The 27,485-nt window shown below is 39.4% G+C and overlaps 4 protein-coding genes across 9 annotated transcripts; 2 read left to right on the plus strand and 2 right to left on the minus strand.

The window, feature by feature from the left end:
- Positions 1–1,956: 1,956 nt before the first annotated feature.
- LOC134790594 (solute carrier family 66 member 2) lies at positions 1,957–8,117 on the minus strand. 5 transcript variants are annotated; one of them, XM_063761441.1, is made up of 6 exons: positions 7,697–8,106; positions 7,477–7,613; positions 7,041–7,166; positions 5,521–5,737; positions 4,199–4,331; positions 1,957–2,872 (listed from the first exon to the last, which is right to left on the minus strand). In XM_063761441.1, the coding sequence occupies exons 1-6, from the start codon at positions 7,897–7,899 to the stop codon at positions 2,816–2,818; spliced, it is 873 nt and encodes a 290-aa protein (XP_063617511.1). In that variant the 5' UTR covers positions 7,900–8,106; the 3' UTR covers positions 1,957–2,815. The 5 variants fall into 5 exon arrangements, with proteins under 5 accessions (XP_063617511.1, XP_063617514.1, XP_063617513.1 ...); XM_063761443.1 differs by having other exon boundaries at positions 1,961–2,872; positions 7,041–7,118; positions 7,697–8,103; XM_063761444.1 differs by lacking the exon at positions 7,041–7,166 and having other exon boundaries at positions 1,960–2,872; positions 7,697–8,103.
- Positions 8,118–8,624: 507 nt separating this feature from the next.
- On the plus strand, positions 8,625–10,163 carry LOC134790596 (mitochondrial import inner membrane translocase subunit Tim21). The gene is made up of 3 exons (XM_063761449.1): positions 8,625–9,074; positions 9,237–9,419; positions 9,755–10,163. The coding sequence occupies exons 1-3, from the start codon at positions 8,733–8,735 to the stop codon at positions 9,899–9,901; spliced, it is 672 nt and encodes a 223-aa protein (XP_063617519.1). The 5' UTR covers positions 8,625–8,732; the 3' UTR covers positions 9,902–10,163.
- On the minus strand, positions 10,161–12,001 carry LOC134790595 (transmembrane protein 231-like). Of its 2 annotated transcripts, XM_063761447.1 has the most exons (5): positions 11,758–12,001; positions 11,529–11,680; positions 11,118–11,246; positions 10,574–10,802; positions 10,161–10,429 (listed from the first exon to the last, which is right to left on the minus strand). In XM_063761447.1, the coding sequence occupies exons 1-5, from the start codon at positions 11,894–11,896 to the stop codon at positions 10,173–10,175; spliced, it is 906 nt and encodes a 301-aa protein (XP_063617517.1). In that variant the 5' UTR covers positions 11,897–12,001; the 3' UTR covers positions 10,161–10,172. The 2 variants fall into 2 exon arrangements, with proteins under 2 accessions (XP_063617517.1, XP_063617518.1); XM_063761448.1 differs by lacking the exon at positions 11,118–11,246.
- Positions 12,002–21,653: 9,652 nt separating this feature from the next.
- On the plus strand, positions 21,654–27,098 carry LOC134790597 (hemocyte protein-glutamine gamma-glutamyltransferase-like). Its single transcript, XM_063761450.1, has 9 exons — positions 21,654–22,391; positions 22,499–23,412; positions 23,493–23,688; positions 23,771–23,959; positions 24,128–24,347; positions 24,759–25,023; positions 25,654–25,938; positions 26,092–26,217; positions 26,301–27,098. Exons 1-9 carry the CDS (start codon positions 21,755–21,757, stop codon positions 26,451–26,453), a joined length of 2,985 nt encoding a protein of 994 aa, XP_063617520.1. The 5' UTR covers positions 21,654–21,754; the 3' UTR covers positions 26,454–27,098.
- Positions 27,099–27,485: the final 387 nt, after the last annotated feature.

A 27,485-nucleotide genomic window follows, 5' to 3' on the forward strand; every position in this document is an offset into this window, starting at 1 on the left:
CAGCATATAAAATAGCAAAAAAACACAAGAATTTGATACTATTCGCAGGATTGATGGGTAAAACCTATGCTGGCGCCATCTATGAAATACTTCGACCGGCCAACCCTATTGTAACTCGCAGCTTTACAAAATAGGTTCTAGCTAGGTATTATAAATCTGGAACCCATCTGTGTAATAAAATGTCCTCCAAATATTTTTCGAATAAAAATACTTTTAAACATGAGTTAACCCTTTACCAGGCTGACAGTTCAAAAATGACAATCAAACGTCAGTCTTACTCATCGGAAATAGAACACATGTTTGAAGTGCCGTATGTGGGAAATATATATCCCTTAGCCTGGTAAAGGGTTAATTTGTACGTAAAGGTGATTGCTTACCTATGCGCGTATTGCACATATCACAAATAATACTTAGGACCTAACCATACTACGCTCTGGTAGATTAATTATAATTATTTATATCAGACAGCAAAACCATGTGACTGATTTGACGGGCTTAAATAAATGCTTCAGTAAAATTATAACACAGCTTTCTAAGTAGACTTTATACCGATACAAAGTATAATTACAATTATAGTACGGTGTGCAGATGGAAAACCACGCAACGCTACAATAAATTCTATTTTTAATAAATTCAAACTAATATCTATCTAATTAACGCATCACTACCATTTTATTTATGTACAAATAAACATACTTAGTTACATAATTATGTATAATAATAGCTAATAGCAAGCATACAATTTCGTCCTTGAAAATAAAGTTCGTTTTCCACCAGAGCTAAGCTACGCTACGTTTTTATACAAATCGATCTAGCCAAGTTTCGAACCTATGGGTCACTTGTATGTAAAAGTAGCTTAGCTTGGTGGAAAAGCGGCCTAAAGGAGCATACGACTAGTAGATTGCACCCTTAAAATAACGGAAGCAACACACAATTTTCTAATTTGGTCTCCTACCACTGTATTCTACCTCTCTTCTCCACCTTTTGTACCCCTTTACCACTGACATCTATAGTTAAAACTGCCCATTGGTCATCACAGAGGGCGCTGAGGGTAAAACGTTTTCATTGACTGGATGACTGGTTGGTAAATGGTTTAGAAGCTAACTTTGCAAGGCATTTTCAATGGCAAAGTGTGGTTTGTCATCATTAATGTCAACTTTCTATGAAAATATGTCGTTAATAATGACACTACCTGACTTTGCTCTGTTCAAGTAGGAGCAAAGTTAGCTGGATTCTGTCTATTCTGCCGCTTTTTTTAGAACGGAACCATTTAATACGCTAAGGGTCACTTGCACCAATCACTAACACGGAGTTAACCGGTTAAACCTGGAGTTACCATGGTTACCAGTACAATTTGACACTGGGTTCACGGTTTAACCGGTTAACCCCGGGTTAGTGGGTTGGTGCAAGTGGCGCTAAGTGGTGTAAATTTAGGGTTTATTTTTATTCGAACCCTGGTATTTCGCGCACGTCCTAAAATATCATCTGATCAGTCGAATAAACATTTAACCAAAAGCGCCTTCTACTTTGAGCTTCTAGTTAACTTCATTCAGTTTCTATCATATCCTCATTGATCACATCACAGAGGAGGCACGAGCCTATAGCACCTTCAACATGCAAATCATCTATTCCGAAAATAGTGAAGTCAAAATGGTGAGTGTTGTGGAACACTCGGTTGGAACAAAGTTAAGAAAGGCTGGTGACGTGTTCATGCTCATGTTATGTTATGTTGTTCTTCGTGTCCGTGTCCGTCATCCTCATTGTCATTCTCATTAGTCTCATTACATATCCAAATCCAATTCCAATCCGGCCCGCCGACAGCGGTCCAATCCGGCCCGCGGGAGCCAGGCTCCAGGTGTTCAGCCCTAACATCAGCAACCCCAGATACACCCACCCCCCCCCCCTCGGCGCCGACGGTGGCCCGCGCGAAAATTCTGAGGCGCAATATGGCCCTCAGGTAAAAAAGTTTGGAGACCCCTGCACTATAGTATGGTATGTGACGGCAAAATTTGTCACTTACAAATATCGCAATAGTATGGCTGGTGACGGCAAAATCTTACGCTCTTTTTCGCCTAGCCCCCATCCGCCAACCATCGGTTAAGGAACTTCGTTCCAAAAATAATATTGGCACATTTTGTCATTATTTGACATTCTATGTCTGCGTTTACACACTCGTTCGAGTGGTGAGGCGCATGACAAGGCGTAAGTACCTAGATACCTACTTATAGCAAACGCTAGTATAAAAGAAGAGGACAGCGTACTCTCCATAATCGTCAGTCGGCTGGCCGCTCGCATGTCTGTGTAAACGCGGAGACACAGTATTTATACTATATATACACAACACGCTGTATTGCACGATCAAACGTGATCCACCGCAAAATCGTCGGCGTGTGTTCTATTCCATGACGTTTCTTAAACATAAGTATACAATGCACAGCCTGGAGTCACTGCATTTCGTTAAGTGCGAATACGTGACTAATTTCAGGGTTTGTGAAGTGAAAACCATTTTCTCAACAACATATTGTTAACATATTACCTAACTGACTTTAGAATAGGTATAAGAGACGGTGTATTTTCTTACTAAAACATTCGTTCCAACGCCGTTGACAGCATATCTCATTCTCAGCTGATTATTTTCTTCCAAATTCACTACTTACATTCCCCCTCTTTTCGATGCGTCACGTCACAAAAAACACAAGTATTAGGAAAGTCTACTCTGTGTATGTAGTTATCATAATACTCTTGCTAGGAGACGGTAGCGTGCGCTCGGGCGGGCGCGGCGGCGGTGGTGCTATAAGTCGCTCTCGGTCCACTGCTAGTCGCCGCGCCGCGCCCGCCGCGCCGCCGCCGTGTCGCGCCGGTACAGCCACACCTGGAAAACAAAGTACTATTTCGAATTATGATATCACTGATATACTCTGGCTCGGTGATCTTGTCATTAGAAAAAGGCGGCAAATAAAAAAAATTTAGGCGTAAAGGGTTGTTCTTGCATAGAAAATTTGAATATCGCGCCTTTTTCTACTGAAAAGTAGAGCGTGTCTCAGTATATCTTTCTCACATTCCCTATAAATCGGAATACATATAGGGCCTATATGTATACCGATTTAAATTACGTTTCGTCTGCGAAAATATCGGTTAAAAATACTCTCGGCGCTGACAAAATGTCGCGCGAATTATTCATCAGTTCGGTACGGTTCTGAAGCGTTCATCGGGTTCGTCCATCGGGTTATTCTTACATATTTTAAAATGTCCAACATAAACACAATCATGTTAGCTAATCATTCAATTTTAAACCAATTTTGTATAAAAAAATATAATACATTTGACCTAAACATCACCTGACTACAAAACCTAACAGCTAAAATAAGAAAAATATAACTTATCATTATCAATTTATATCATATAGTAAATTATAGCTTAAAATAGAACAACGATTAACACGTCACTAATGCATGTTTCAAAATAATACTATTTAAAACCAAATGGTCTCAACACATTCAAAGATCAGATATAATATTAGCCCTATATCAATTTACATAAGGTTTAAAATAACATAACATGAAAACGTTCACAAAGTGACATCACTAAATTTGCGTCGTACACACAACATGGTAAATCAATCTGTTATCGATGTACTTAATTAGGTATATTAAACGACTCTTGAACCCATGTTGCTGTTCAAAATACCTACGTAATACTCGGGACGAGTTATTAATAAAGACTAGTTATAAATTCACACAAAATAACGTTGCATATCTGATTTTAGTTGTAGATGGAATTACTTAGCGAAGTCTTAATAGGTACTTTTGGGTGCGGGGATGTTTTAAACTAGCCAAAAAATGATTATATTTATAAATTGGAATGAAAGTTTAGAAGGCTTGTCAGCCGCCACTGCGGTATTAAAAAAACTGAGTTTACATTAGTACCTATTGTTGTTGCCGAGTTTAGCTTTAGGTGCTGTAGGTATTTATCAGATTTTATCATTCAATGATGTTGTAATTACATAGGTACTAGCTAACGGCTATCTATAAATTGCTAATACCTATGAATTGGCTAACGTGCTTGCCGGGGAATCGCTGATCGAACCGATGATCGCGTACAACGTGAAAAATGTGTAATTTCGTGACCTCATATTTCCATAATATTTTAGGCTCAACGGACATGTTAAATCTATCTATATCTATCCAGTGGTACTTACTTGGAAGAGTATGACGACGTCCAACGCAACTTGCAGCGAGCCGCACACCCAGAACTGCGTGGGCGCCTCCCTCATTACAAAATAAGCAGTCTTGAATACGTCGCCGCAGGTCCACATTATCACCATGCTCAAGCTAAAACATAAAAAAAGGAGTTGAGAATATCAACACAACAAAGTTAGGTATAACGAGTTGTAATATTTTGTGGCTTGGCTGTGACCAAGAAATCGACATACAGGCTGTTTTTTCAACACATAGCCTTAATTTGCGAGGCGACTATCTTTATCATTATCTTTCTGTACTTTCACATGGGGGCTATGTTGATGTAGTGTAGGGACGCTATGGAGACCATCAGAACACCAATATGGCGTATATTCAATACGCGAAATTCATATAAATTTGAAATTGATTTGTGTTAGCCTTAGGTACGTTCGAGCATCACCTACATATATACTACTGCGTAGGTACCTAAAACTTTTTAGCGCTGGATTTTGACCTGGCTGACTGGAAAGCTGACTATATTATCAAACTGCACAACGGGACTTAATCGCGTATTTAAGTTTTAAGATTTACCTCCGACGTTTCGAGGACGGCGTTGTCCCCGTGGTCTCGGAGAAGACTGGCTCAAGTTGACATCAACATCTTCTAGCCGCGCGAGTTTTTCGAACTACCCGCACTTGGTCTTGTTTATCAGCACCACTGGATTGAGCTGCATAACCCTAAAATCCTCTCCACGGATCGCCATTTCTACAGTAGAAAAGTGCGGGAAGCCATTGAAATCAAAAAACATTGCAATTTTAATCGGGACGAGGGTTTTAAGATCTCATCCACATGGAATCCAGTCATTAGTAAATGTAAGCGGAAACGAATATCGACAGTCGATAAATCGAATATCGTTAGTGTTGTGTGTCGACAGAGTGACATCCCTAGTGCGCAAAACGTTCAAACTGATAAACAAGACCAAGTGCGGGTAGTTCGAAAAACTCGCGCGGCTAGAAGATGTTGATGTCAACTTGAGCCAGTCTTCTCCGAGACCACGGGGACAACGCCGTCCTCGAAACGTCGGAGGTAAATCTTAAAACTTAAATACGCGATTAAGTCCCGTTGTGCAGTTTGATAATGTTTAATAATCGTGAAAGTTTAAATCAGTGTTAAGCTGACTATATTATCTATTAAGGCTTTGTCAAACTGCAGCTATGCGCGCAATCGAGCATCAAGCTCGCACGAGGCGGGCCGGGAGTGCACGGGCGAAGGCATGCGGCGGCACGTGTTCATAGTTCAAGCCTAATCTTGTTCGATGTTCAAATAAATGTACCATGCGTACCTCATCCCCTCGGTGCTCTTGTTCTGATGGTTCTTGGCGATCTGTGGCGCCCCAAGCATGGCCTCCGTGAACACGGCCATGAACCCAATAAGTTCTACGAAGGGCCCGAACTCAATCAGCAGGTACGTGGCGGCGGCCCCGATCACGGAAAATACGAGCATACAGTCCACGTAGCTTTGGAAATCTGTCCATGCCCAGAAATATTTCGTTTCCATATCTGCAATTAAAATTTTACGAAATTATGTTACAATTGTGTGGTATATTAACTCACATTTATAGACGGGTCTATCGCGAATTTATTTTATTACCTTTTGTTTACCGATGTTTCGATATAGTCGTGTATGTGGTATAGTCGTGTAAAACTTAAGCTTGACCAGGTCCACACATAACCCGTCACGCGAAGCAACTGGGTCTTTCTAGAAATGCCTCGTCCCTGCATGCGTTAGCTTCGGGCGAGGCACGTCTATATCTACACAGACCGAGATGCATCAGGCGATATACCCGCAGGGCAGCTGGTTTTTGTGTGGACAATAAATTATATTTTAACTAATACAAGTCATGAAATCAGGGACATACCTACAATGTAAGGCTTTGAAGTATGTTATATTGGTTTTAGTAATACCAACCGCCATTTGATAGTGAATAATATTGTACCCTTATCTTAACAGCAGTAGCATGCCTATTAGTATAAATTAATATACATTGGAATGATGGGATACAAATAACACAAATATGTAAAGATAAAACATTTTCCTGTAATGCACATCACTTACAGCTATAACATATGTAAAAATATATTTAAATACATTAGATTGCTAAGGTAAATTTTTCAAAAAAATATAAGCATTGCAAATGTGAACATGATGTGTAATAAAATAGTAACATAAATCTCTATTGAACGAGGAAGTAAGTAACAATGTAAAGCTTAACACAACATTCTCATGCCGGAGGCAAATGACATCAATAGATAAGATAATAATGTGACATACAGATAGATCTGACCCATTGTTGCTCTGGTGGAGATTATACAATTATAACTATCATGTATTAGGTTGCAACCCTTGATAAAACAGTTCATTCAACTAGGAATGTAGGTACTTTACCAAAAATAATGGAATTGTTACTTCGCATATGTGTTTATAATACCTTTATAAAGCTTTGAATGAAAAACCACCACATGCTATGGTATATTAAATATAAGCTTTAACCTCCTAAGTCCCCCAAGTCATTATTGCAGTTTTGAATTTGTAACCTTCTTCTAGGTATTCCATTTTAATACAAAATTCGATTTGGATTAAATCCTTAATAGGCTTCAGGGATTCAGGAGGTGGTTAAAATGTCATGGAAATAAACACATTCATTATGGCAAGTACTCCTTCAAAATGCATGGAAAACCACACAACCGGGATGAATGCAAAGTAAATTTGTAAGCAGATTCTGAAACAAAAATGAACTTATTGATAAGACAAAACACAGTGTTTTCACATTCAATACCACACAAAAACAGTAGCAGCACTCACCATAAAACCGATGGGGCTTTTCCCCGCTGGGTGCTCCGCTGTGTTGCTCCAGCCAGTGTGCCGTTTCATCTGGCTGGTCTGAGCCGTTCACACAACACAATAGGATATATAACATGAATATTGCACCTAATGTCACCATCAATACACCAACCACCAAACAAAACATAAATATTGTTAAAAATAAAATAATATGCTAAAAACAATAAAGAAAATTAGTCAACCAATATATGATATAAAGTGCAACTTAATGTCAACTTAAAATATTTGCAACATACATAAATGAGAATAATAAGCTGAAAAAACCAAAAGAAAAAAATATAAAAGAATATTATTTAGGTACTTAAAAAATAATAGTAAGCTATTTATCCAGTATCCATAATCTATATTTAGGTATCAGTAACTAAATAAGTATTTTTATAACAAAAAAAATATTCACCTGTAAATATTCGCTCCCTTGCTCTTATGATTTGGTTCTTTTTGCGAACAGTGACACAGAGGTGGATCATTACAAACATAGTAATGTTCATGACAATACTTTGAATCAGGAGCGGCAACTCATAACGTTTGCCAAACCTAAAATCAAATATAAAAGGACTTCAATATTATACAGAAAATAAACTGTAATGAATTAAAATTAATTTCTGTATTGAACTTACCAGAATAATATACGAAGTGTATTAGCTATTAGAAGAGTTAAGCAAACATAAAGGGAAAACCCTTCAGCATCCTGTGTCCTTTTGATTTGACGATACTGTGGAATGTATGGTGCTACGCCACCGATAATCATGGCTCCAGCTGCTCCCCATCCTACTACGTGCCCGACGGTCAACCCTAACTCATCAGAAATAATCCAATCCATCTTTAGTTTCTAAATTTATAAATTAATTAACAAATTGTGCACTTTTGCATTTAACTGAACTAGTATTTAAAAAAATCATTTTTATAATTCAAGAACACCATTGTGAAAAATCAGTCGGATACATTTCCTTATTATTAAAAACACTGCCTAGATTCGTAAAAATATCTTCATTTATTTTGTAAAGCTAAAACATGGCTAAAACATAAGCTACTGGAATGAAAATTGATTATTGGACTGGCTTGTCATCGTTACTGTCATCCATCTGTCATGTCATCGCATCAATTTGACAATACAAAATACGTTCCGGTTCCTCACAACAGAAAAAAATACGAATTGAAGCCGTTAATAAATAACAGTAATTTTATGACATAACAAGTAAATGCTAGGGTAAAAAATAGTTTTAACAATTAATACTGTTTATATTGATCTGAAAGAGTCAGCTGTTGCACTGTTTTCCAAATTTGGTGCAAAAGTTGACTATTTCTGAACGATTTCATCTTCATGTGGACTGCGTTTAGTTGTTTCGTAATAAAATCGTTTGTGGTTTCTTATAGTTATTATCGACATTTTAAATAAAATAAATAGATAGAAATATATAAAGGTGATGGTAAAGTGGTGATATATTTTTTAACGATTCCTGATACTTAAAAGATTTGCGTTTGGTCTTCTTATAGTTCTTATCTTATTCGACGTTTGTCACTGTCATTGTCAATAGTGTCAATAACAAAGAAATAGCAATAACCTTAAAATTATAGATTAGATAAAAAAATATTAACAACAAAAAATAAAATTTGGACAGTGCAGTTAAGCATATCTTAAACCCTGTAAATAAAATGTCAATGATTTCGAAGTTTCTCCCAAGTTTACGGAACGGAAGACCTCTGCAATTTGTACCTATAGTTCTTCAAAAAAATAATATTACTAGCACTCAGTGCTATTCTACACAAAAACGAGAAAGTAGTTTAGCAAAAAGCCAAGAAAGGGCGGAAGTATCCACCGATGTCCGACCTTTAGGAGAAAAAATAAAGGAGACCACTAAAACGGTGTCATATACTGGCGTTATACTGCTCGGTGTTGGGGTCACCGGTATAATTTTTTATTATGTCTTCAGGGAGTTATTTTCTAGTAACAGCGCAAACAGCATTTATTCGACTGCTTTAGAAAAGTGCAAACAAGTAAGTACCTACTCTTTTATATAGCTGGATCTCAATATTAATCTAATCATAACAAATTCAATTCAATATCCACCATACCACTTTATCCAAATTCCACATTTAATATTTCTCTTATAGTGGGCTGCTCGAGGTTTTATCTGAGGATATATCTTACCATTTTAGGATCCTAGGGTGGAAGATGCATTGGGTGCTCCAATTAAAGGTTATGGAGAAGAGACCTCAAGGCGACGTCGCACGCATGTCAGTCATGCAGTGTATGAAAAGGATGGAGTCAAACATATGAGGATGAGGTTTTATATCAAAGGAATCAGGAACAAGGCAGTTGTTGAACTTGACATGAAACAGGTCAGTTATCTTTTCAAAAATGCTCTAAATTTATACTTTTTCCATTGGATCTTCTAAGCAACCATGTTTATATCAGGATTGGATATTTATTTAGTATAGGATTTTAGATTTACTATAGTTTGTAAACTATCAGACCATTATTTTGAGTGGAACTTCTGACATTTTCATGAAAGGGCAATTTTTAACACATTCACCACCAAGAACATGTCTGTCTTCATTTTGTACTGGAAATGGGGCACCTATCACCGAAAGTGTTAATAAATACATTTAAATAATCATTTATCATTTATGTTTATAGGCAAGTAGAATAACCACAGAGTAATATTTGATTGCAGAATGATTATGGCAACTACCAGTGTCGGTATCTATTGGTGCAACTAGATGACTACAGTGGCAAAACCTTCATCATTGAAGACAACCGTGCTGAACTTGACCGTAAAGATTTTGCTGGCCAATTACCTACGCTTACCCTTACTCAGTGAAAAACTCATGTATATTTTATCATGTAGATAAGTAGTGTGTACATACCTAATTGTTATAGTTATAAATTGTTGAAAAAAATATTTTTTCATGTGTTTATTTTACATTAATATAAAAATTAAAACATTACATTAATAGGTATTATCACCTAACTATTCTAAATTAAAACATCAGCCTATTTAGAAAGTAGTCTCTGGGATTATTACTAACTTATTACTTTATCTTTGGTAATATATTTGTGGGAAATTAAATGTAAACTATACAGCTTTGTAGTTAAAGTTTCTTCCACGTAACTACTTCCCATGCCATCAGTAAGCGATTGCTGAAAACAAACTTTTTTATTCTATTGAAAATCCAGTAAAGTACTACTGCCATAGATAGATACTGTGGCCACGCCAATTTGAGCTCCTGCAGAAGGCTTGGTGTATACAGTACTAGGTTCTCCGGTATTCTTAGTCGTATTTTGATATTCATTGTCCCAGTATGTCCATTCTGACTTCTAGAGTGTAATGTCTTAGTGTCAATAATAGCTGAAACATAAAGTAAAAGTAAACTAGAAGCTTTGGTTTTAAAGTCATCTATGAAGTTAAGTTATATTAGTATACATAAAAGGATAAATAGTGGGTACTCAATTCTAGCTTATAAATCTTGTAAATACTGTAGATTTATATTACCTTTTCTGATAAAATAATCTTCTAAAATAGCATCTACAACATCTTTATCTTTCTTTTCCAAGTATCTGAATAAAGATGTATTGTACATAGTATCTATAGTATTTGGATGACATGGCAAGTGGGAGGTCTGATGTAATTTCAAGTCTCCATAGTAAATGAATGCAGAGGGTGGTAGAAAAAAATCCTTAGTGATTATTGCCAAACCCTGCATGTGAAGGGGGCATACAGTCTGTAAAGAATAAAGAGGTAATCCTATTATTTTTAATATGTAGTTAGTTCCAACTTGTCCATATTGAAATCATAAATCCTTAAGAGGCTCGAGCAGTCATGACTACAGTTAGAACTTTAAAAGCCTTGCTTTAGCACTGATGGTTTAAGCCTTTAAGGCTCTGCTAAGGACACACTAGCTAGCAAGAACACTAGTGATGGCTTTACTTGTACAAATATTGCAATGGAAGAAAGTAAAAACTTTTTTATGTGGTCACAGCATTAAACAGGACTTACAGAAAATTATTGCTAATTTTGTATAGAATGTAGCCCTTACCTTTAATTGGAAGTCCAACCCTAAAACTAGAACTATAGAAGCTAATGTCTTGACTGGAGGAATTTGGAGATGTAATTTCAGCTCCAATACATCATTATTTCCATCACCATTGTTATCATGCTCATCCACCTTAGAAAATTAGACAAGTAAAGATCAGAAGTAGGTAAGTAAGAAAATGAGTATAGCAATTAAACTAACAGCAGACAGGCAAAGTAAATGGGTGGTGGGAAAGTATTTCACATTTTACCATGGTATGATAAAGAGCTGACACTTTTTATGACTTAATAATTACTTTCATTTATTTGGAGCCATGCCTTCCCAATCATATTGTTTCATAAATTAACCTGAACAGTTTATGAGTTTACTCTTTCTAATCTAGTTATTGGGAAGTAGTCTTATTTAAGTACCTACCTGAAATTCAGCACAGTATTCATCATGGTCATAGTTGTCATTACCACACACTATTGGCTGACTAGGATCATCAGTCTCAGCCACTACCAAGTAGTCGTATGTAAAATGTACCACCGGTTGTTCAAAGTAACTCTGGGACTTTAACCAAAACCCTGTAAAAAAAGTTAGCTTAGCGCATCGCATATTCACAAATTACATAGGTATTATACTTTTTTATTTATGATTTTACCTCGACCCCCGTATGCAAAAACGAATGGCAAGATAATAATAAGTCCATTTGTCAGCAGTATGAAAAACATTGCTTTCGATAGAAGGTAGCTTTTGTATTGAATTTCCACATTGTAAGTAAATAACGTAAACAACTTCATTACGATAGTGAAAATCGGTTTAGGCTATATTCCTGGATATATCGTTAGCATTTTATATCCTTAGTAGTTTTTAAATCAATTCAATGAACATTTTGAGTTATTGATTGGAACAATGCAACATTGTTATGACATTCCGTCCGTCAACAAATTTGTTGCTAAGCAACTAGTGTTGCAAGGGTAATTTTTTTAAAGCGTTTACAGACGACGGAACCAATTCTCAAGCTTGGTGTAGATCGACTAAGTCAAGAGCGAGAGCTACGTCAACTACGCGCTAGGGCGAGAAAGAGAATTATAACTCTTAAAGCCCTAACACACTACCGCACCGCACCAAGGTGCGCGGTGCGGTATAGTAGTCTGTTATGGCTTACGGTGGACTGCTTGCTTGCTGCTCGTCGTTAGGCCCCATTTACGCGAGAGCGAGAGAGATTTTTCAACGCGCGTTAAAAAAACGTTCGAATGACACAAATGGATACATGTGTATTTTTATACACACGATGGCGGTGGCGCTTTTTATCAAGCGTTGTTGGATTTTTGAATTTAAGCGTTGGTCGTTAAATCGAATTTAGCGTGTGGAAGGATTCACTCGCTTTTATAACGCGCGTTGAAAAAGCTCTCGTTGAATGGGGCCTTATTCGTTTCGAATCGCACGCTAGATGGCTCTGAGGGGCTACCGCGAAAACCGAAATTCGCAAATTGCGGGGATCTTTCTCTTTTACTCCAATGAAGGCGTAATAAGAGTGACAGAGAAAGATGCCCGCAATTTAGGAACTTCGATTTTCGCGGTTATAGCCCTGGTACAGTTAACTGTAAAAATATGGGTGTGGCCAACTTATTCAAAATATGCCCCATAGTTATTAATTCGCTGACATAAGAGCTATGGGACATATTTTTGAGATGATTTGTGTACCCATATTTTTACAGTTGACTGTACGTAAGTATATGAAAAAGGCTACAAATATAATGACCACCAAATAATACTTTGGTACCCTAAATAAAAAAATCATGCTTACCAAAAAAAATTACTGAACACCAAAAAAATAAGACCTAAAAATACAAAAGTACCACCATTTTAATTACGACTGCACTTCAAATTGTATTCAAATACCAAATATATTGAATGATTACCAAAAATCATTAATGATCACCAAATCTTGAAGACCAAATTAATGCGATATTTTCACCTAAATAAACCACTATGATTACCAAAAAATGTATACATATTACCAAATAAAGTAAACTGATGCCAAAATTACTAGCCCCTGAGCGCTCAACCCCCGTACCCCGCACCGCATACCTACCTTACCTAATCTACTTTTCTAGTAGCATTTCGTTATGCTACTAGAAAAGTAAGTCAAACTGCTATCAGTTAAGTGGGTTAGGTTAGCACTGCGACCCTTACAGAAACGAAATGGTACTAGAAAAGTAGGTCAGGTTAGGTTTGAACTGCGACCTTTACAGAAACGAAATGCTACTATAAAAGTGGGTTAGGTTAGGTTAGAACTGCGATCCTCACAGAACCGAAATGCTACTAAAAAAGTGGGCTAGGTTAAGTTTCAACTGCTACCCATACAGATACGAAATGCTACTAGAAAAGTGGGTTAGGTTAGGTCTGAACTGCGACCCATACAGAAACGAAATGCCAATAGAAAAGTGGGTTAGGTTTGCTATCCTATTAAAGCAAATGACTCCAAAATAATCATTCTTCTAGAAACGAAATGCTACTAGAAAAGTGGGTTAGGTTAGGTTTGAACTGCGCCCCATACAGAACCAAACTGCTATCAGAAAAGTGGGTTAGGTTAGGTTTGAACTGCGACCCTTACAGAAACCAAATGCTACTAGAAAAATGGGTTAGGTTAGGTTTGAACTGCGACCCTTACAGAAAAGAAATGCTACTAGAAAAGTGGGTTAGGTTAGGTTTGAACTGCGACCCTTACAGAAAAGAAATGCTACTAGAAAAGTGGGATCGGTTAGGTTTGAAATGCGACCCTTACAGAAAAGAAATGCTACTAGAAAAGTGGGTTAGGTTAGGTTTGAACTGCGACCCTTGCAGAAAAGAAATGCTACTAGAAAAGTAGGTTAGGTTAGGTTTGAACTGTGACCCTTACAGAAAAGAAATGCTACTAGAAAAGTGGGTTAGGTTAGGTTTGAACTGCGACCCTTACAGAAAAAAAATGCTACTAGAAAAGTGGGCTAGGTTAGGTTTGAACTGCGACCCACACAAAAACGAAATGCTACTAGAAAAGTGGGTTACGTTAGGTTTGAACTGCGAACCTTGCAGAAAAGAAATGCTACTAGAAAAGTGGGTTAGGTTAGGTTTGAACTGCGACCCTTGCAGAAAAGAAATGCTACTAGAAAAGTGGGTTGGGTTAGGTTAGGTTTGAACTGCGACCCTTACAGAAACGAAATGCTACTAGAAAAGTGGGTTAGGTTAGAACTGCGACTGTAACAGAAATAAAATGCTACTAGAAAAAGGTGGCGAAGTGGATTAATTAATTTAATAGGATAACGATAATTATATTAAATATTTGCACATTTTTAATTAAAATGTGGTTAAAATTTTGGTGGTCATTTACTATTTTTGGGTTTACAATGATTATTTTGGAGTCATTTGCTTTAATATGATATCAAGATTTAAAAATTTGGTTATAATTTTACATTAAAATGGAGTTCTAATTTTGGTGGTCATTTACTATTTTTGGGTTTACAATGATTATTTTGGTGTCATTTTCTTTAATAGGATAGCAAGAAGTAAAAATTTGGTTATCATTTCACATTAAAATGGGGTTTGAAATTTGGTAATCATTTAGTATTTTTGGGTTAATAATGATTAGTTTGGTGTCATTTCCTTTAAAAGGATAGTAAAGTGTAATAAAATTGGTAATCATTTCACATTAAAATGGTGTTATAATTTTGGTGATCATTCATTATTTTAGGGTGGTAAAATAGATTTTTTTGGTATTAAATTTTACTAAATCTGGTGATCAGTTAAATAGCAGCCTATGAAAAACATCAACCGTGACACTAGACTAGATCTATAAGATTTTTCACGTATGAGCAAAGAGTGAGTCTGTCAAGCAATTTCCGACAATAGAAAACAGCGGCAAATTAAAAAAAATTAGTTGCGAAGGCAAAGAGTTATTGTCCCATAGAAAAATTGAAATTTGAAAATTTTCAACTGACAAAGTTATTTGACAGACTGTAGTAAGTATATTAGGTAACTATGAGCCCGCATAATATTCATAGTTTTTATTTCCTTATTAATAGATTTTTTTTATACTACGTTGATGGCAAACAAGCATGCTCGCTTGATGGTAAGCGGTCACATAGCCTATGGAGGCCTGCAAATGCAAGTGCGTTTGCTTTAAAAGTGCGTTGCAAACACTTTAAAAACCTGTACCTACACTCCTTTCTTGAGGAACTCCATACTATAGTCCCTCGAGAAAATCTCGGCACGTGCCAGGGTGTGAGAGTGAACGCCAACAATTTCAATTATTTATCATTACCTAATTATCTTGAGATAGAGCCTGCCGGACAGTAAGCTTAGTTTAGTACCTATTAGAATTCCGATGTCACCCTTCAGTACGGAACAATAAGTAGGTATCACGATTTTGCTAATACTATTGCATTAAGATTCTGCCAACAATTTCATATTAAAACACACAATATTAGCAGGAGATCTAAGGTCCACCACCTTGCATTTTGGAGACAAAGCAAACCGCTTGGAACAGGTGTTCCTGGGGGTGATCTGAGCTGATTAAGCCCGGTTGCCAAGAGGTTCCCCCCAGCAGGTGGGCAGGGGAGGGGGGGTAAAAGTGCCTCCGGCGCGCCTCACTCTAAGCTTTATATCTGCATACATCTCGCAACTATATCAAGTTTGGTGTCTTTTTCGTGTAATTCGAGGATGAAGAATTCAGTTCTGTGACTAAATTTTCACTCACCCATACAAAAAATTCGAGAAATTCAAAATTCAAAAAAAATCTTTTAATTTTTTTTTTCGTAAATCCTCTAAATAATTTAAACTATGAGGATTTGCTCTAGAAAAAAAATACATGTGAATAGCCCAGTTATCCTACTATACAGAATAGTAAACTTGTCACACATTTTTTTTCATAACTCTGTTAAAAAAAAATGTTTTGTGTCGCGCGGCGTACCTGCATTGTAAGAGCGGTACGCAGCGTTTAGGATTTTTAAGTATGTTTAGATGATTTCTGATAAGTTGTTATTCTTCTGGTTGTAGATTACATTAATAAATTACTTCTGTAAGTGATATATATACAAATATAAATTAAATATATAAATAAAGATGTTGGGAAAACTTTCGCCAACAGAGTTAAGTATTATAAATGTGATAAAATTAACATTATTATTTGCATGTCTTTTCCATATCTCGGGACCATGGGGTCCCGGACCTTTGGGAGGCGTACGTGGGGACGAAGCCAACAGCGCAGAGGCCCTTTAAGGCACGTTAATCTAAAAGCAAGGGATACATGTGGTGGATACTATCCCCCAACGCACAATGTGATACATCCGGAGATGGTCCCCGCCAGGTGCAAAGACTATTACAGTGCAGCACTTTTGTGCTGCGATGGGAACTAAGGTCATGGGCTATAGATTTGAAAGTTGGATGGACTGGATAATGGGCTATGGGAGAGACTAGCGGACACCTGCCGTGACAATCAGTCTCAAAATTGTAAATGACAGGTGGTGACTCGCCAACTCATTGAGTGGGCCCCGCAATGGCCGCACGCACAGTGCGACAACAGGGCAACACTTTGGAGTGGCTGTGAGGTTGTCGAGAGGTGAGTCTGCGGTAGCCAGATCCCGGTTATCCGTTCAGCAGGCCGCCGGCGTTATGACATTTTACACTTCCAACCTGGAGCATAGGTCCCGCTCTTGCGACTCCATTCTGGCCGGCCAATCAAGGCAAGCACAGAGGCGAGGGCCAGATGACAGGGCCCTCTGGAATAGGGGTCCGCGGTGTCGTCACTCACCGTTAGCTCGCCACAAGCTGCCCCCGCGGGACATTATTATTATTATTGTGGTGTTGTGGGCCTTTGAGTGTCGCATTGACCAGCATTGATCTATTTAAGTTCATTACTAATGCCCGTTGCATCCAGAAAGTTCCAGATTCTTTGGGCCGTAATGTTTTGTACCTCATAGGGTTGCACTACGTGTCGCCCTAGGTAGGTACTTCTTTTTGACATTAGTAGTCCACAAGAACAGAGAATGTGCATTGCAGTCTCCTCTAACTCCTGACAGAACCTGCATGTCGCATCTTGTTTCTTGCCAATTTGAAACATATATGTTTGTTCAACTTGCAGTGTCCAGTCAGTATTCTGGTCACCGCGCAGGTTTTGTGCCTTTTGAGTCTTAAAAGCTCCTTAGCAGTTTTGCTGTTGAACCCTTTGATCAGAGTTTTCGAGTGTTCTTGTCCTTTAACGAACTTCCACCAATCGATTGCTCTCGTTTTTTCTAAGTTGCTGAGCAGAGAATATGCATCTCGTTTTGTGCTTCCACAGAAGGGTTCTGGGCCGACCAGGGGTGTGTCTGCGCCCTTTCTAGCAAGTTCGTCCGCTTCTTCGTTTCCGTTAATGTCGGAGTGCCCTGGTACCCATCTAAGTGTAACTTTGTTGGAGTAAACCAGTGCATTTAGGTTTGTTTTACAGTTCTGGACTAGTTTTGAGTTTGACTCAAGGGATTCTAGTGCCAGCGGAGCAGCCTGGCTGTCTGAGTTGATGTAGATAAGCTGGTGTCTTAGGTTTCTATCCAGGTTGATCTCCGCACATTTGTTGACGGCGAAGACTTCTGCCTGGAAGATTGAGGCCAATGTGCCCATGCTGACGCTAGCTCTGAGCTTAGATCTCTCACCATAGATCCCACATCCTACATCATTGCCTTTCTTGGAAGCATCTGTATACCAGATGTGGCTTCCCTCTTCGACGTACATTTGGTTGTTGATCCATTTGTCTCTAGGAGGTATTTCTACTGTGTACAGTTTGGTGAGATGACATTCGTCATCAGTGGGCATGCTAAGGGCTCTATTTGCAAAAACCCAGGCCTTTAGATTGGTTAATGCCTGAGAGCGCCATTTTGGCCTGTTTAGCGTGCATATTCTGTAGACGCACTGCTTGGCCTCCTTTTGCACCTGCAAGTGGAGTGGTATGATGTCCAGCAGTGCATCTAGGGCCGCTCCCGGTGTCGAGGAGTAGGCGCCTGTTACTGTTAAACAAGCCGTGCGTTGCAGGCTGTTTAGAGTGTCTATTGCTGTCTTTTGGCTGGTTTTGTTACACCAGACTGCGGAGGCGTAGGTGACAATTGGCCTCACTACCGCTGTGTATAACCACATAGCAATTCGGATCTTAAGCCACATCTTGCTCCTGCCATTCGACAGCATGACCACATGGCCATTTTGACTTTTTGTATAATGTTTCTCAGGTGAGGGTTCCAAGTTAACTTTTGGTCAAAGGTGACCCCTAGATACTTGACCTCTGCCGAGAACGGTATTATTTGTCCATTAAGTCTTGGTTTTGTGAGTTTATCGGGCTTCCGTTTCCTTGTGAATGGTTAAATGGCTATTACAGTCTTGCTCGGATTAATGGACAAGTCATTTTCTCTACACCATTTGAATATTGTGTTTAGAGCTCCTTGCATTAGGTTGGATATTGTGTTGAGGCAAGGGCCTTTGACGATGACTACAAGGTCGTCGGCATATCCTTGTGTATCAAAGTCTTGGCCTGACATGATTGCAAGAAGTTGGTCCACTGCTAGGGTCCATAATAGTGGGAATAAAACGCCTCCTTGTAAGCACCCTTTAGTGGTATAAAATTCATGCTATATATATAGTATTGATGGTCAGAGTGGCTACTCTGTTTGAGAGCATGCTATGTACCCATCTGGTGGTATCGTCTACTCCCTTTGATTTCATACCATTGAGTATGGTCTCTGTGGGCGTATTGTCGAAAGCACCTTCAACATCAAGGAACGCACATAGAGCGGTTTGCTTTTCCTCTAGGGTTTTCTGCACCTTGTCAACCTGGTTGAAAATTATTTCGGCGACACGGCGGTTTTTGGCGCACGGCGCGATTTGGTATATGTTTGGGGACAGATTATAGCCCCACAGCAACAGCCACCATGCCCTGCTGACTGGGGCTGGTCCAAACAACAAGGTTATTGGGAGCCCATATGGACAAGCCTACCTGCGGCGGCTGCTGCTTGTTTAGAGCTTATTCGTTGCCGCTGCAAAACAAAATGCGCAGGGAGGTGCAACTGCGTTAAAAAAACCTAAAATGCATAGTCCCATGGGCATGTAATGGCAATTACGAACAATATAATATCTTATTTTAACCCGCATTTTTTGTCAAACATCTCCTATGTTAATTTTATCACATTTATAATACTTAACTCTATTAGCGAAAGTTTTCCCAACATCTTTATTTATATATTTAATTTATATTTGTATATATATGACGTCCAGAAGTAATTTATTAATGTAATCTACCACCAGAAGAATAACAACTTATCAGAAATCATCTAAACATACTTAAAAATCCTAAACGTTGCATACCACTCTTACAATGCAAGTACGCCGCGCGACACAAAACATTTTTTTTAACAGAGTTATGAAAAAAAATGTTTGACAAGTTTACTATTCTGTATAGTAGGAGAACTGTGCTATTCACAGGTATTTTTTTTCTAGAACAAATCCTCATAGTATACATTTTGTAGAGGATTTTCGAAAAAAAATTCTAAAGATTTTTTTTGAATTTTGAATTTTTCGAATTTTTTGTATGGGTGAGTGAAAATTTAGTCACAGAAATGAATTCTTCATCCTCGAATTATACGAAAATGACACCAAACTTGATATAGTTGCGAGATGTATGCAGATATAAAGCTTAGAGTGAGGCGCGCCGGAGGCACTTTTACCCCCCCTCCCCTGCCCACCTACTGGGGGGAACCTCTTGGCAACCGGGCTTAATCAGCTCAGGTCACCCCCAGGAACACCTGTTCCAAGCTGTTTGCTTTGTCTCCAAAATGCAAGGTCCCCTTAGAAAACGGGACCTTAGATCTCCTGCTATATTGCCGAATGTATAATTTACACCCCAAAATAATTAGATTCGTGAAAAAAAGCAATAATATGAGCCTAATCTCGAGGAGTCTACAGTATTTAGTATTAGTATTAGCAAAGAGAATAGATAAGTATAGAGGGGTCCTGTCATAGTAAATTTTGTAGTCACTTGGTATTAGCGAAACCCTTTATCAATCAATGTTGCATCAGGTCATTGAAAATCCGGTTAACAAAACTACGTAGGTACCTACCCTAAATTCGCCAAACTCGGGGGCACGATTTCATATTTAGACTTTACATATCTTCTACAATCAATAACTCTGCCCAAACTATAACTGCGGAGTGTGGTATTACGTATGAATGGTTTTCGAAAATTAGTAAAAAGAGTGGTTATTGTGTAGGTGTATCTTTGTAGTAGTGGCTATGGAACCCTACAGTACCTTACCTAAGCATAGCCCACTATGCTCTAAGTAGTCAGTATTTTTTATGAATGAGAAAGACAATGGCAACAAAAGATTTAAAAATAGTATTGTAGTAGTAGGTAGGTATGGGTAGGTACGGCATAGTTTTAGTAGTGTCGCATCTGACACGGTATCAAGTAACCACGCTTTGTTTGAGTTCTTTCCCATCTGTTGCTAGTGGTAACTACTGGATTCCCAGGTGTTACCAGTGAAAGTGTAGTTTAGTGGTAATTACCGAGAAACCAGTAAGTAGTGAACACTGGTCAGAAATTGGAAATACCTATATCCAGTAATAACCACTCGGATGTGGCCTGTTTTCATTTAAACAATGTATATATAAATATAGGTAAGGTGTATTCGGGTAATTCCGAATGTCGAAAACTGTCAGATAATTCCGAAAAGAGACTTTTATTATGATGGAATTTTGGGTGATTTTCATCTGAATTTCAGAATTATCCGAATTCATCCATCGGATCAAAAATCGTCAAAAATCGATGACGTAATTTATGGACAGCCCCTTATTGAATTGTTATCGATGTTATCATTTTCATCAGTAGGAACGGCACGAGTAAGTACCTAAGATCCGTTGATAAGGTTACTTAAGTACTTACTTAACAGAAATTCTTAATTAGTGATTCAACAACAAGAAAACACTGAGATAAACGATGAACTACCTATTTGAATAGACTTAAGTTAATGTAGGATTGTAGGTTAATCAAATCACTAATCAGAATTTCTTAAATTGGTTAAAAGCAAAATTCATTTACCCAGATATTATAGGAACACTTAAATAAGCATTACTTATACAAAACAAAAGTATACCTACTCTTATGCTGAACATAGGTATCTTCCTCATTGTATACATAGAGGTACCTAGTAAGTACATAATTATGCGAGGAAGATTTTATAAGCTCTTCTTTATTGGAAAAATGAAAAATATTTCCTTTTAGCAATACAACAGTATTTCAACGAGTTATGCTAAAATGCTCAGGTAGTTCCCCTACCTACTCGCTTTTGTATATCTGGACAATGACACGCAGGTATTATTACAAGTGTACTGACGCATTTCACGCAGCTAGACTTGTGAAGTTCTAGTTTCTCTACAAGTCAGCGCACACCAACAAAAGGACTTTTAGAAACCAGCGACCCCGGCGCCTGCGTTGACAACTGACACCTAGCCGGTGAATGATCCCTCTGTTAAACTTTCGTATATAAAGGGCTAGCGAACACCTAACCACAACATTCGCTCTGGTGTCAGCCAAGAGCGCAGTGGAAGTCTCTTGGGACAACTTTCATATAGCTCCTCAGTGAATAAACGACGTCTCCGCCAAGATGTCCATGGTCCGACGTTCTAGTATGGACAGGATGTCCTCCAGCATGACATCCAGCATGACTGGAATGGGACTTGGCGGGATAACGGGCCTCACCTCAGGGATGAGTACATTGAGCTGTATGAGGGAGCAGCAAATGACGATTGGCGGGATGCCGTCCAACTACGTGCCGGGATTATCGGCCTATTACAATATCTCAAGCTTCTGTCAGCGCCCTGGGCAGACCCGGCGTTGGCCCATGCAGCGGGCTGGACCGACGGCGCAGCATCGTCCCGGGCGCTCCCACAGCACTGGCTCCCTGCATCGCATGAAACATTCAATGAGGAACAGCCCCAACACGCAATACACCCATAACCTTATTTGCAAGATGGCTGATCAGAACGAACGCCGTCGTCGCCAAGACACTTTGGACGTCATTCCTCAAAGTTATTACTCGCAGCAGCCCTTGAAAGTAGAGCTGACTGAGTTCTATTCAAGGGATAATTCGAAAGATCATCATACCGATCAGTATGATCTGGTAAATGATAATATTTTGCCGAACCCGGTATACCGAAGAGGACAAAACTTCTTCTTCGCGGTTCGTTTTGACAGAACCTATGACAAGCAGCAGGATATGATCCGTATCGTTTTTTGCTTTGGTAAGAATCAATTTAATTCTCCTCCTATTTTTTTTTATTGTGATCATAATTAGGTATTTTGGTTTTGTATAAAGTCATTTTTATTAAGAACAATATCCATGTTTTAGGTTCAAAACCGAGTGTTACCAAGGGAACGCGGGTTGTTCTACCTGTAAACTGGAGCTCTCAGCAAGGTGTATTCCAACACTCACGTGACATGATGGGAATGGGCATGGGTATGGGTATGGGTATGGGTATGGGCTTGGGAATGTCCCGAATGCCAGATAGCAGCAGCAACATAGCTACCGCTGGATCTATAGGCCCTATAGGGCCGATGAACACGATGGGTAATATGAGCTCTATGGGACCTATGGGTCCTATGAGTGGAATGAGGGAAACTACGACTTACGGTGTTCGACGTAGTTCGTTCAGTAATGAACCTTTGCCGCTCCAACATAGTCCTCTGAGCCCGCACGGGCCAATGGACCGACCTATGATTGATCGCTACGGAGGAGCGACACAGCACTCGTCCTCATTCGGCCGTAGTTATGGCTCACGGCACGGTTCGCGTCATGGGTCCCGTCACGGTTCTATGCAGAACCTAGCTTCTCTCGCCCATGAAATGGACAGGTGGGATATTAGCATTCAACGTCAAGACGGAAACACCATAACATTCCAAGTGCATGTACCGGCCACCGCGCCTGTGGGTGTATGGAACTGTTGGGTTCAGACCAATCGCTTGGGCCAGCGCGACAACCGCCACGATTACAAGTGCGATGAAGATATTTACATGCTCTTCAATCCCTGGTGCAGGGAGGATACTGTTTACATGGATAATGAATCTTCTAGAAAGGAGTACGTGCTCAATGAACAAGGAAAGATTTGGTGCGGTACCTGGCGCCAGCCTAAGGGCCGCAAATGGATTTACGGCCAGTTTGATGACTGCGTATTGCCGGCTTGTATGTACTTGCTGGAACGTAGTGGTCTTGAGCACTCAGAACGTGGAAACCCTGTCCGAGTGTGTCGAGCTATTTCCGCAATGGTATTACATATTTTTAGATATAAATTGTATTCTTCTAATAACGACCTTTCTTTACCTAAATATATTTTTTTATCTGTCAGATAAATTCGAATCATGATGACGATGGACTAATGGTGGGTCGCTACGATGGTGAATACAAAGATGGCGTTGCTCCTCATGCATGGACCGGTTCCGTGGCTATTCTCGAGCGCTACCTTACCGATGGTGGCCGACCTGTTGAATACGGCCAGTGCTGGGTGTTCTCAGGTCTTGTCGTTACAATCTGCCGAGCTCTAGGTAATTTATAATGTACTATTTCATAACCACAGATTTGCTTTTTATCTCTAATATGAATTAATACAACTCTTACTTTTTGCAGGTATTCCTTGCCGTTCGGTTACGAACTATGTGTCGGCTCACGACACTAATCGAACTTTCACCGTCGACAAGTACTTTGACCACGAAGGAAACGAGGTGCCCAACGGGCCCGATGAGGACTGCTATGATTCCTGCTGGAACTTCCACGTTTGGAACGATGTTTGGATGCAAAGACCGGACTTGCCGCAAGGTGCTTATTATTTTTTTATTTAAGTATGCCTATGGTAAAGCCCTTAGTCTTAATTTAAGTCTTGTTTTGAAGTTGATAAATACAGAACATATAGGTATGTGAATCTGAATGCCGTCGGTACAGACCATTTTCGTCTATCAGCATTTCAAAGGTGTTTTTACCATTCAGGTTACAGTGGTTGGCAGATTATCGATGCTACACCTCAGGAGGAAGCTGAATCAGTCTACCAATGTGGTCCAGCCAGTGTCGAGGCCGTCCGCCGCGGAGAGGTCGGCTTCCAGTACGACACGCCGTGCATGTACAACCAGATCAACGCCGAACTGTGCCACTTCCAGGAGGAAGAGAATTCTGAGTGGGGATTCATTAGGATGGCGTCGAATAATTATCAGTGAGTTCAGTTACTTACGCTTTTTTGTTCGGCAAGCTTTATGTAGGCAGGACTTGACGATTAAATTAATTTCCAAATTCTAATTACTAACTGAACTTACCGATTGTAAATTCAACACTCACATTCTAAAAGTAACATTTTGTACTACGAGTAAAATACGGCTTTAAGTGATCAATCTAATTTCGAATACTTTTATCATACCTTCGGGCTCTTTTCTTAAACCAGCTTTGACATATCTGACCAAACTTATAACTTATAAAATGTGTGTAAACTGTGATCTCAAACAAAAATAGGAAAACGCGTCAAATGTATGGTCATTCTAAATAAGTAGGTAGGTAGGTAGACACAAGGATAGTAACAATAGGTAAACAAGCAACATCCTATAAAAAGGGTACTTATTCACTCTCTCAGAGTTGGCCGCAAGATCCTCACCAAGAATCCAAACCGCGACGATGACGAGGGCGAGAGCGACATGCTGGAGATCACGCACGAGTACAAGACGATGGACAGCTCGTCGCCCGAGCGGCTCGCGGTCATCGCCTCGTGCCGCGGCTACCAGCGGCTGCAGCAGTATTACGAGTACCCCGACCGCAATTACGAGGACGTGTACTTCGACCTCATGGACATTGATATCGTGCCGTATGGTCAGCCGTTTGATTGTACTATGAATATTCAGGTCAGTTGGTTAAATTAATTAACATTTGAAATTAAGTATAACAGTTAGGGAAACATATTTACATTTTTTATTTAATTGGTGTTAGGTTATACAAAGATAGTGTGTGTTGTTTGTGCAGAGATAGAAGTTTTCAAAAGGACATTTTGATTGTGATCTTGATAACTTTTTTTAATTAGGTTTATTAGTGGCAAGCTGAGCCGAAACGCTTTAAATTAAATGTTTTGGTGGGGTGTCAGTTATGCACATCATAAATTAAAAACCGGGCAAGTGCGAGTCGGACTCGCGCACGAAGGGTTCCGTACCATAATGCAAAAAACGGCAAAAAAAAAACGGTCACCCATCTAAGTACTGACACTACTGACCCCGCCCGACGTTGCTTAACTTCGGTCAAAAATCACGTTTGTTGTATGGGAGCCCCACTTAAATCTTTCTTTTGTTCTGTTTTTAGTATTTGTTGTTATAGCGGCAACAGAAATACATCATCTGTGAAAATTTCAACTGTCTATAGCGGTTCGTGAGATACAGGCGATACAGCCTGATGCCATACGGACGGACAGCGGAGTCTTAGTAATAGGGTCCCGTTTTACCCTTTGGGTACGGAACCCTAAAAATGATCATAAAATTTCTCAGAATAAATCGCACGAAGACCGTACCATATGGTGCGTGCTGACGGCTTCCTCGTGCTACTACACAGGCGCGATCGCGTCGCGTCTCCGGCGGGCGCAGGGCGAGTTCGTCGTGCGCGCCGGCCAGCGCGAGGTCCTCAAGCTGCACGTCACACCGCAGGAGTACATGGACAAGCTGGTAGACCACTCGATGGTCAAGGTCCACGCTATGGCCTACGTCAAGCAGACGCGCCAAGCGTGGTCCGACGAAGATGACTTCCCGCTTCATAAGCCGAGAATGCAAGTGCAGGTAATTTTTGTTGCAGATTCTTTACACATGGTAGAATCTTGGGAACCCTTTTAAGTATAGTTTAAATCAGTAAGATATTTGACCCATTCGATGCGACTCCTCGGAGAGATGTTCCTTCAGCTTCATCAATTGAAAATGATGAAATTGTTGTAGGTGAGGAGCCAGCCATGCATAGGCCAGGAATGCGCCGTGACATTCAGCTTCCAGAACCCACTGAATGTGCACTTGACTGAGTGCTACTTCACCTTCGAAGGGCCTGGAGTGCAGCGACCGAGACAGGTAATTCTACCTAATGGTAGTGAATTTAATAAGTTGGAAGGCGTGTAGTCTAGAGGGTATGCTTACGGTTGGTATGTTTCCAGATCCGCTTCCGTGACGTGAAGCCCGGAGAGTTCGTGAATTACCAGGACAAGTTCGTGCCGCGGCGACACGGAGAGCGGCGCATCGTGGTGACGTTCTCGTCGCGGCAGATGGACGAGATCTTCGGCTGCACCACCGTCAATGTGCGAGGCTAGCACGGCCCCGGGCCCCACGCGGCCTCCCCGCGCCGCTCCCCGGGGCCGTCTTCGCCTCTAGCGTCACAAATGGAACGTTCCTACGTCTACGTGACGCCCGAACAACAGGTCATTGTTCAAGAGGAACAAGTCGTTGTTTTAAAGACTCTTTAAACGTTTTTAAGTGTTTTCTCTGAACGTATTTAATTTATATTTATAAGTATATTTTATGGGGCTGTCGACCCATCGACTGCCTCTTCGATGACTTTTACGACGACTATGGACTTGCCAACGGATATATTCTTCATGAGTTATTTTTCACGCGCACAGTTTCAATGAAAAACCAAAAAAATAGTGTTTATATTTTCACCATTTTCACGGAGTGATTTATTATGAATAATCAATGCCAATAATAATAATTTAATATTACGTGTTTAATAAGGAGACCGATGCTTCAAGTGCCATATAACCTTTGCTATGACAAATATTATTTCTTTATAAAAGGAATAATATAGATTTAAGATCTTTTTTTAAGATGAATATAAATAAGATTATTATTATATGTTTATCTACCAACTATACTTTAATAATATTTTAAAAATACCAAAAAAATTGTGTTTGTGTGTTTTTGGGATCTCAAAAATAAAAAAGCATGCACTGAAACAATTATCTATATTTTTTTATTATATTACCACTCTTTTGATAAAGTAGATACTTAGGTACGCTACGTGCCCTAGCCTAGCTAATGCCCCTAAGCCCTAGTCTATAAATATTATCTCATTATCAGTATCACTGTCATCTATTTGAAGCTTGATTTCAGGATGTTTTAATTATTCATCGTTAGGTACATGTATCTAACAATGAACAGGGTGACTATTAGGTACCTACATATAATTTTAATTTACTAACTGTAAAGTGTAAACTTTAACGAGTCTCGAAATAGCCTACGAACGTGCTTTGGCTTCAGTTAACTGAACAATTGTTTTACGTATAAGTACGCTACATACATGTGTTTCGGAATTTCAGCTACATTTTTAGATATTTGTATCTAGT

Source organism: Cydia splendana, chromosome 5, assembly GCF_910591565.1.
Source record: "Cydia splendana chromosome 5, ilCydSple1.2, whole genome shotgun sequence".
Lineage (NCBI taxonomy): Eukaryota > Metazoa > Arthropoda > Insecta > Lepidoptera > Tortricidae > Cydia > Cydia splendana.

Coding starts and splice junctions, on each gene's coding strand:
- LOC134790596 (XM_063761449.1), top strand. CDS start 8,733: ATGTCAATGATTTCGAAGTTTCTCCCAAGTTTACGGAACGGAAGACCT. Junction 9,075..9,236: donor CTTTAGAAAAGTGCAAACAA/GTAAGTACCTAC, acceptor TTACCATTTTAG/GATCCTAGGGTGGAAGATGC. Junction 9,420..9,754: donor TTGAACTTGACATGAAACAG/GTCAGTTATCTT, acceptor ATTTGATTGCAG/AATGATTATGGCAACTACCA.
- LOC134790594 (XM_063761441.1), bottom strand. CDS start 7,899: ATGGATTGGATTATTTCTGATGAGTTAGGGTTGACCGTCGGGCACGTA. Junction 7,167..7,476: donor AAGGGAGCGAATATTTACAG/GTGAATATTTTT, acceptor TGGTGACATTAG/GTGCAATATTCATGTTATAT. Junction 4,332..5,520: donor AAGAGCACCGAGGGGATGAG/GTACGCATGGTA, acceptor TTTATGTTTTAG/CTTGAGCATGGTGATAATGT.
- LOC134790595 (XM_063761447.1), bottom strand. CDS start 11,896: ATGAAGTTGTTTACGTTATTTACTTACAATGTGGAAATTCAATACAAA. Junction 11,247..11,528: donor AATACTGTGCTGAATTTCAG/GTAGGTACTTAA, acceptor TAATTTTCTAAG/GTGGATGAGCATGATAACAA. Junction 10,430..10,573: donor AGATTATTTTATCAGAAAAG/GTAATATAAATC, acceptor TTTATGTTTCAG/CTATTATTGACACTAAGACA.
- LOC134790597 (XM_063761450.1), top strand. CDS start 21,755: ATGTCCATGGTCCGACGTTCTAGTATGGACAGGATGTCCTCCAGCATG. Junction 23,689..23,770: donor TACAATCTGCCGAGCTCTAG/GTAATTTATAAT, acceptor TACTTTTTGCAG/GTATTCCTTGCCGTTCGGTT. Junction 25,024..25,653: donor ATTGTACTATGAATATTCAG/GTCAGTTGGTTA, acceptor AAAATTTCTCAG/AATAAATCGCACGAAGACCG.